The 8,560-nt window shown below is 56.7% G+C and overlaps 1 protein-coding gene across 3 annotated transcripts; it reads right to left on the minus strand.

Annotated features, from left to right (window-relative positions):
- Positions 1-690: 690 nt before the first annotated feature.
- Positions 691-6,529, minus strand: LOC128337380 (COUP transcription factor 2-like). Of its 3 annotated transcripts, XM_053278314.1 has the most exons (5): positions 6,209-6,529; positions 6,018-6,073; positions 2,767-2,997; positions 1,605-1,664; positions 691-1,094 (listed from the first exon to the last, which is right to left on the minus strand). In XM_053278314.1, the coding sequence occupies exons 2-5, from the start codon at positions 6,057-6,059 to the stop codon at positions 759-761; spliced, it is 669 nt and encodes a 222-aa protein (XP_053134289.1). In that variant the 5' UTR covers positions 6,060-6,073; positions 6,209-6,529; the 3' UTR covers positions 691-758. The 3 variants fall into 3 exon arrangements, with proteins under 3 accessions (XP_053134289.1, XP_053134290.1, XP_053134288.1); XM_053278315.1 differs by lacking the exons at positions 6,018-6,073; positions 6,209-6,529 and adding an exon at positions 4,325-5,572; XM_053278313.1 differs by lacking the exons at positions 6,018-6,073; positions 6,209-6,529 and having other exon boundaries at positions 2,767-3,854.
- Positions 6,530-8,560: the final 2,031 nt, after the last annotated feature.

The raw sequence follows: 8,560 nt of genomic DNA on the forward strand, positions 1-8,560 counted from the left end.
CTGAGTGGTATTTTCTTCCATCTGCCAGCCAAAACAGCAGGAGGCGGTGGCAGGGCACTGAACCGCGCCAGCGAGAAAGCTCTCCTCTGGTTTAGAGTGGCCAGGTGGCTGAAGGAAGTTTGGGAAGCCGTCTGGGCCCCAGAACTCTGATCAGCTTGCTTCTCCATATCCACAATTCGCTGTTTAAGAATTTCACTGGCAGCATCATATAGAAATCAAACAAACAAACAGATCAATATCCCAGTGAAAACAAGTATGGTGGAGAGAAGCCACCTCTGCCCAGCTGATCACAGAGGCTCTGGAACTCATCATCTTCCAGTGCCAGGAGGTGCCCAGGCCCTGATGGCAGCCATGCAATTGGAGCCGAGAGTCAGAGGTGTGGCACCCCCTGTGAGGCTGCTTCGACCTGCTTCTAGGTGCAGGGTGGCCTTCGAGACCCATCTCGGCCCCTGAAACATGGCACACGCAGGAGTCTAGGCAGGACCACTTCCACAGGTCGGAAGTGACAGGTGGGGCCATACACACCTGGCTTTGTAAACCCGGCACTGTTAGAGGTTGTTGATTTTTACCCACAATGGGTAAAACAGCAGAGCACTAAGGAAGGAGCACACACTCCAGTGACAGAGTAGGTAGCAGAGGATGGTTTGGATATTGCAGCTATTTAGAGAAAACACATGGAGATCCTTGTATGACTAAACACTAAATATTTATTGGTTAAATACACTTAGACAGGAAAGACCTATCTCTAATCTTAAGGATTACATAGTGGATAGGTAAGGAGAGAGAGAGAAATGGGACACCCCAAAGGTGGCCATTGCTCTCCCTCTAGTTTGGAGATGAGGGTGCGCACTCAGCCTGATGGCACCCCCAGAGTCACGGGGAAAGGCCTCTTTGGACCTGGAGGTGTGGAACCCACCCGCCCTGAGGACGTCCGCCTGGCCTGCCCTGCCAAGCACCGCTGTGGAGAGAGCCACGCAGGGTCCCGAAGAGCCAGGCCCAGGCTGCCTGCTGGCCTTCCCGTGAGGATGGGCAAGGCCTCGAGTGGGGTGGCGCAAGGCCTTTGGCTGCTCCTCACTTGTCCTCCTCACTCGGATCTGCAGGAAGAAGATCAGTAGCCTCAGGGGCGTAGCTATAATGGAACGAAAGGGTTCAAAGAACACACACACACACCCCAGCTCCTGAGGGCCCTCCAGCTTTTCTTCATTGTCTCACTCACTCTGGGGGGCCGCCCGAGAGAGGGATGAACACGGCCCCCTCTCCCCTGGCTATGCCCCTGAGTAGCCTCATGGGTTGGGGAGGGCCACATGGGGCCAGCAGCACCAGAGCCAGCCGCTGCATCCCCAGGGCTTTGAGCAGCAGGCCGTGTGTGGAGAGGGACGACCTGTGGTGGCAGCAGCAGCAAGGCAGGAGTCAGGAGCAGAGGCCAGCCCAGCTCTGCCTCCCGCCTCCCTCTCCAGCGTGGACCACAGACTGCAGCAAATGGCACAGCCATTTCAAGAAGTAGCCATCAGTAGAGGGGACCCGGGTCTGATGCAGCCCAATCATGGTCAGAAAGGCAAATGGGGGCTTATTGGTGTCATACCACTTAATAACTGCATACATACCATAATCATATGAGGGCACTCCTCTGACCTTCGTGCTCTTTCAACGGCGTCTCCGGATGGCTGGAAAGAAAGAGAAGCAGCGAGCACTGTCAGAAGGTGGCCGAGGGAACCTCACTGGCCAGCACGGGAGACCGTGCCACAGCAGCGCTGCTCTGCCCACTGGAGCTGGGGGCGGGGGGGGGGGAGAGGCTGCCTCCTCCCTGCAAACTCACACAGCTGGAGAAGCCACAAGGCCTCTATGGCCAAGGAGTTCAGCAGCCGATGTGCAAATGGCCCCTGGCCCCAACATGAGCCCCAGCGGCCACAGGGCTGCTTGCTTGTGCGCCCGTTCAGAGATGCCTGCAGCAACAGCAGGTGGCCACTAGGGGGAGCTCTGCTCCTGGATCAACACAGACAGGACCCCAGTGTCAAAAGATCATAGGAACATAGGAAGCTGCCATAGACTGAGTCAGACCCTTGGTCTATCTAGCTCAGTATTGTCTTCACAGACTGGCAGCGGCTTCTCCAAGGTTGCAGGCAGGAATCTCTCTCAGCCCCACTATCTTGGAGATGCTGCCAGGGAGGGAACTTGGAACCTCCTGCTCTTCCCAGAGCGGCCCCATCATCCCCTGAGGGGAATCTCTTGCAGTGCTCACACATCAAGTCTCCCATTCAGATGCAACCAGGGCAGACCCTGCTTAGGGGACAAGTCATGCTTGCTCCCACCAGACCAGCTCTCCTCTCCCTAATGCGTGCTTGGGAAACGGTACAAATGGGGGAGTCGACGACTGGAATTTTATTCATTCATTCATTCATTCATTCATCTTACATTATCTATCCTGCTCTTCCTCCAAGGAGCCCAGAGCGGTGTTCTACATACTTGAGTTTCTCTTTCACAACAGCCCTGTGAGGTAGGCTAGGCTGAGAGAGAAGTGACTGGCCCAGAGTCACCCAGCTAGTCTCGTGGCTGAATGAGGATCTGAATTCGGGTCTCCCCCACCCCCACCCCCTCCCCAGTCCTAGTCCGGCACTCTAACTACTACACCGTTGGTGACTGAAGCTGGTGCCTTTTCCTGGCAACTCCACCTCACCTGAACCGAGCCCAGAGCCCATGGGAAAGGTCAGCTGCAGGGCCGCTGCAGGCCCCCCCCCCCGCCCTGCCCGCCCCGCGGTGGGAGTCTACCTGATGGGTCCATGCCGCTCCGGAGGCACTTCTGCAGCCGGCAGTAACGGCACTGGTTGCGAGTCTCCCTCGTGATGATGCAGTTCCTGTTCTGGGGGCAGTGGTATACACGCCTGCGGCTGATGCTTCTCGCAAAGAAGGCTTGACAGGCTTCGCAGGCGAGGGCGCCATAGTGCCTCCTGGCTCCGCGCTCGCCACAGACCAGGCAGGCCTGCGGATCCCCGGGGCCACCTGCAAGAGCCCAAGGACAAGGCGGGAGGCGGGAGGCACGCACCGCGCACCAGGAGGATCCTTTGGCCCGGGGCAGGAGCCTCCAGGGTGTGATAAGGCTCGCTCTCCCCGGAGGAGCACCCACCAGAACTGAAGCTGAACTCGAATGGGGAGCAGCTGAGGGCAGCCCAGAGCCCCTCCCGGAGAGCAAGGACAGGATGGCCACCGCGGGGGGGGGGGGCGGGGGAGAGGGAGCCATCCCGCCAGCCAGCTCACTCGGCCAGTCCGCTTAGCAGAAAGGCCGGTGGGTGATCGGAGACCCTCTGCGGTGGGATCCGGCCCATCTGCCATGGGCCAGCAGCACCCCCCACCCCACCCCGCCCCCCTGAAGTCCTGGACTGGCTGGCGGCATTAGGCAGGATGCCACTGGGCGAGCAGAAGGAAGAGAGAAAGCGGGAGCCGGCTCTGGAAAGCCCCGAGTAGCCCGCCTCGGCTTCAGTCTCTCAGCAGCTTCCCAAGTCAGGCGGGCAGGCAGGCAGGCGGTCTCATCCAGCCTTATCGAGAGATGCTGCCCAGGCCTGAACCTGGGCTGGGACCCCCGCCCCGTCTGCATTCCAACACGCAGGTGCTCTTCCAGAGTGGCCCCATCCCTTAAAGGGGATATTTTCCAGGGCTCACATGGAGTCTCCCACTCAAATGCAGACCAAGGCAGAGCCTGCTTAGAAAGGGGGCCAATTCATGCTTGCTAGGAAGATGCTGAAAGGGCCACCAGCAGCACCCACCCCAACCAGCCAGCCACGCCCCCCGCCTCGGAAGTCTGCTGCAGCCCCGATGGGGCCCCCGGGGTGGGGGGAGGAAGAGGGCGCCTCTCTCCGGCGGGGCGGGGGGCTTCCCCTTCCCAGCTTGCCGAGCGAGGCCCGGCGGGGGGAGGTGGCGCGGCTGCCTCTGTCCTCCCCTCGGGCGAGCGTCGGCAGCCGGGGCCGCTCCTGCAGCCCTCAAGAGCCCGGGGCCAAGCCGCGGGGGAGCCGCCCGCCCTGGGGCCGGCACTCAGAGCTGCTTTCCCGCGGCTGCTCCCCGCAGAGCCCCCGGCGCGGTGGCGGGAGGTGCGAAGGTGCAGCCCAGCGGCTCCCGGGCGAGTAGCCCCCCCCTCCTCGGCTTCAGTCTCTTTAGCGTGAGAGAGAGGAAGGTGCGCCGGGCCCCCCCGAGCTCCAGAGCCGCCGCCGCCACCCCGGGCAGGCAAAGCGCAGCAAGACCCCCGCTAGGGCCCTCCTGTAACACAGTGGGGGGGGGGGCAGCTGCGGCGGGAAACTCGCTCCCCTCCCCCCCTCCCTGGCAGGCGGGCAGTTACCTGCTGGCTGCCTTTGGGTCCCCTGAACCGCACAGACCCGCACTGACGCCGCCGAGGACGACTCTGACGGCACCGATTCCGAATCCGACGGCTCCGACTCGGACCCCGGTGGCGGCGGCAGAGGCCGCCGGCTACCTGCTTGCGGGCGGACTGTGCCAGAAGCCTGGCTCGGCCCAGCAATGGGGCTCCCAGGGGGCTCTGGAGCCGGGTTGTCGGGCCTGGGCGCCCCTCCGCGGCACGGGCAGCAGGGGCAGCAGCGGCGGCACCGGCGGCAGGGGCCACAAGAGCAACAACCCTCAGCACCTTCCATGCTACGGATCTGCTCCTCGCCCAGCTGCTGGGAGTCCGCCCTAATAAGGCGCGGGGCAGCCCGGAGGGAGGAGAGCCGGACACTAATTAGGCTAATTTCGGCCACCTGGTGGAACTGAGCTCAAGGCGGCTTGGAAAGTGAAAGTGTGGGAATTGTTTTGACTCCGGCGGTTGTCCTTGGTAGAACACAGGAAGGGTGGACCATTACCTCTTCCCTCACAGTGTGCCTTTCAGCATCTTCCTAGATCCCCGCTGCTGCCTGATACTGTACCAGTGGGGATTCGAACCAGCAACCTTCTGCTTGTTAGTCAAGCATTCCCCGCTGTGCCATTAGGTGGCCAGTGCACCTCGGTGATTTGGGAGCCTGGACCTAAAGGCCTTTGGAGGCCGCCACCCCGCCCCCCACCACTGCAAGTTAAGCCTCATCCCCCTACACACACACACACACCAACACACCAGCATTTTTGACAGGTGGGGATCCAGACTCTTCTTAGGCCGCCTTGGGAGAACTGAGCTCAAGGTGGTTTGTGGCCAGCCCAGGCGGGGGGCAGTGGTCACGAGGAGAATCTCTGGGTAGGGACGAGACTCCTCCCTGGGGCCCCAGAACCGGGGGCTCCTGGTCTTTGCTCTGGGGCAGGGTGGGTGGAGAAAGAGGGGCTCTAATTCTCTGGACCTAGGACGCATGCTCTGGGGGGCAGGAAGGGGGGTGCCCATAGGAAGATGAGAAGCCGCCATTTACAGCGTTTGCACAGGGTGCTGATGGAAGGAGATGCCATCCGTATCCCCATCCATTAGGACAAGTGTTTGCAGAGAGGCTAAAAAGACCAAAACTGCAGCTTAAGAACAGTAGAACAGCAGCCAGTCAAAGCCCCGCTAAAAGGAACAGTCGTGGGCCCTTGCCAGGAAGTAGGGTGTGCCTTGGCCCCTTAGAAGCAGAGCGGGGAGCAGGGTGGGTGGCTGTCCAAGGGAGGGAGTTCTGCAGAGGAGAAGCCATCATGGCAGACGCCGCCGTGGGAGGGAGCAGTGAGACCCCAGGAGGACAGCCAGGTCAGTGACCCTTGTGTTGCCAGAACCTAAGGGGTATACTCGTAAGTCAAATGGGCCGTAAGCCAGAATTTGGCTTTTTTAAAGCCAAATCTGGCCACCTAGCTGCAGGACACAAGGTGTCTGGGATGGTGACCCTGAAGCACTTGTACGAGATTGCCCTGGTGAAGTCTCAGGCCCCGTCTTTCATGCTGAATGACTTGTGGCTGGAGAAGCCCCTCCTTGAAAATACCTTTTTAAAGGGATCTTGAAGGGGGAACTCCAAGCGCAACACCTGCTGTTGTGTTAATCTGTCACCAGACCAGTCCTCCCCAGTGAAAAACCACATTAGAAAACTCACCCTTGGCTTGATCATCGGCCCAGACCCAAGCGGGACAGCCATAGATTAGAAAAAACCTAAAGGAGAAACCAAATATTTAGAAGATAAAAAGCACATGACTCAAATTCTTCTTTCATGGACCATGCCTTGCAGTCTTCACTGAGGTCCAGGGGGCTCCTTTAAAATAATAAAGCAAAAATAAAGAAAATTACATTTCTATCCTCCTCTTCCTCCAAGGAACCTAGAGGGGTGTACTTGATTGTGTTTATCCCCACATCAGCTGTGAGTTGGGTTAGGCCGAGAGAGAAGTGGCTGGCCCAGAGTCACCCAGTGAGCTTCAGGGCTGCATGGGGATTAGAACTCGGGTCTCCCCAGTTCTCCTCTAACCACAAGTTATAATAGTACCGGTATATGTTGCCCTGAAGCCCCCTTGAAGGAGAAAAATTCCAAAGTGACACCTGCTGTGTGCTGGTACCAGACCGGCCCTCCCTAGAGAGAGGACCGCTGTAGAGAAACCCCACCAGCTGCTTGACAATTAGCATGGATGCAAATGAGACACCCCAATAAAGAACAAAAAAATAGATAATTTTGTCCACAAGATTAAGAAAAAGAAATCCAAGTTCTGGTTGTTTTATCGGCAGTGCCTTGGAGTTCTCACTCGGGTCCAGCTGCCTAATTCTGGCCCCATAGCTCACACCACACGTGCTCAGAGATAACAGCTGGCTGGTATTTCCTGGAAGCTTCCTTTCGTTCCCACTGCTGGGAAGGCCCCATCACGGCCACCTCCACAGCTGTTTCTTCGGCTCCTGCCCTTTTTCAGCTTTGTGTCTCCTATAGGAGCTCATGGCAACATAGGCAGCGGCCATATACTGAGTCAGAGCCTTGGTCTATCTAGCTCAGTATTGTCTTCATAGACTGGCAGCAGCTTCTCCAAGGTTGCAGGCAGGAGTCTCTCTCAGCCGTTCTCTGCTGGTGGCAGCTGCTGATATGCCTCAGTTCGAGAGCATCTTTGGGACAGAAACCATCTTTTATTTTGCTGTGTGAACTGTATGAAATTTAAAACAACAGAAAAACACCAGCATTAATGGATGGCTTTAAAAGGGGCTTAGACAAATTCATAGAGGACAGGTCTATCGATGGCTACTAGTCTGGTGGCTGTAGGCCACCTCCAGCCTCAGAGGCACGATGCGTCTCAATACCAGTTGCAGGGGAGCAACAGCAGGAGAGAGGGCAGGGCTTCACCGCTTGCCTGTGGGCTCCCCAGAGGCATCTGGTGGGCCACTGTGGGAAACAGGAGGCTGGACTAGATGGGCCTCCTTGGGCCTGATCCTGCCGCAGGGCTGTTCTTATGAACATACCCTAAATCCAGAAGTGTGGACTTCTTAAAACTATACATCTAACTTTAAAGTGACTAATACTTTTAAATATGGGGTTTAAAATTTTTAAAATTATTTTAATTGTAAGCTGCCCAGAGACACAAGTTTTGGGCGGTATAGAAATATTAAGAATATAAGAAACTAAGAACAGCCCTGCTGGATCAGGCCCTAGGAGGCCCATCTAGTCCAGCATCCTGTTTCGCACAGTGGCCCACCAGATGCTGCTGGAAGCCACAGGCAGGAGTTGAGGGCGTGCCCTCTCTCCTGCCATTACTCCCCTGCAACTAGTACTCAGAGGCATCCTGCCCTTGAGGCTGGAGGTGGCCCATAGCCCTCTGACTAGTAGCTGTTGAAAAATAAAAAGAAAGAAAGAAAGAAAGAAAGAAAGAAAGAAAGAAAGAAAGAAAGAAAGAAAGAAAGAAAGAAAGAAAGAAAACAGCTTTAGGGAAGTTTTCCAGAATGAATCTTCCCATCAAGCTACTCTTAGAAGCTGCCAAGTCAGGCCACAGGTCCATTTAGCTCAGGACTGTCTACCCAGACTGGCAGTAGCTTCTTCAAGGCTGCAGGCAGGAATTTCTCTCAGCCCTATCTTGGAGATACTGCCAGGGAGGGAACTTGGAACCTTCTGTTCTTCCCAGAGCGGCTCCATCCCCAGAGAGGAATCTCTTCCAGTGCTCACACTTCTAGTCTCCCATTCAAATGCAAACCAGGGTGGGCCCTGCTTAGCAAAGGGGACAAGCCATGCTTCCTTCCACAAGACCAGCTCTCTTACTCTTAAGTCTGCAGCAGTAAAAGTGAGATATCATGCAGGTACCTGTAATTTTGTTTCCACGGTGGGGCTAACGCCAACTGGCATGGTTTCTGTGTGGTTTTCTTTGGGGAGAGGCATCTTCTTCAGCATGCCATTGAGAAGCGATTAATAGCTATTTGAGCAAGCCAGCCACTTTTTTAAAAGGTTAAAAAGCAAGGCCTCTGGGAACCTCTGGCAGAGCTCTCAACATCAAATACACACACACACACACACACACACACACACACACGGTTCTCACCATCAACTCTGGGTTGTCCTTGATGGCTAGAAGGCTAAAACGTCTCCAATACAAACATGAGGTTCCAACACAAATCAATTTTTCACAAAATGGCACATTAAAGTTGGACAGCCTAATCTACCCGCAGTCCTTGCAGGCA

This window comes from Hemicordylus capensis, chromosome 14 (genome assembly GCF_027244095.1).
Source record: "Hemicordylus capensis ecotype Gifberg chromosome 14, rHemCap1.1.pri, whole genome shotgun sequence".
Classification (NCBI taxonomy): Eukaryota; Metazoa; Chordata; class Lepidosauria; order Squamata; family Cordylidae; genus Hemicordylus; species Hemicordylus capensis.

Excerpts from the sequence above, each read along its gene's own strand:
- LOC128337380 (XM_053278313.1), bottom strand. The coding sequence starts at position 3,327 with ATGGCAGATGGGCCGGATCCCACCGCAGAGGGTCTCCGATCACCCACC. Across the intron at positions 1,665-2,766 it reads GAGCGGCATGGACCCATCAG|CCATCCGGAGACGCCGTTGA; the intron begins GTAGACTCCCAC and ends CTTTCTTTCCAG. Across the intron at positions 1,095-1,604 it reads AGTGCCCTCATATGATTATG|ATCCGAGTGAGGAGGACAAG; the intron begins GTATGTATGCAG and ends TTCTTCCTGCAG.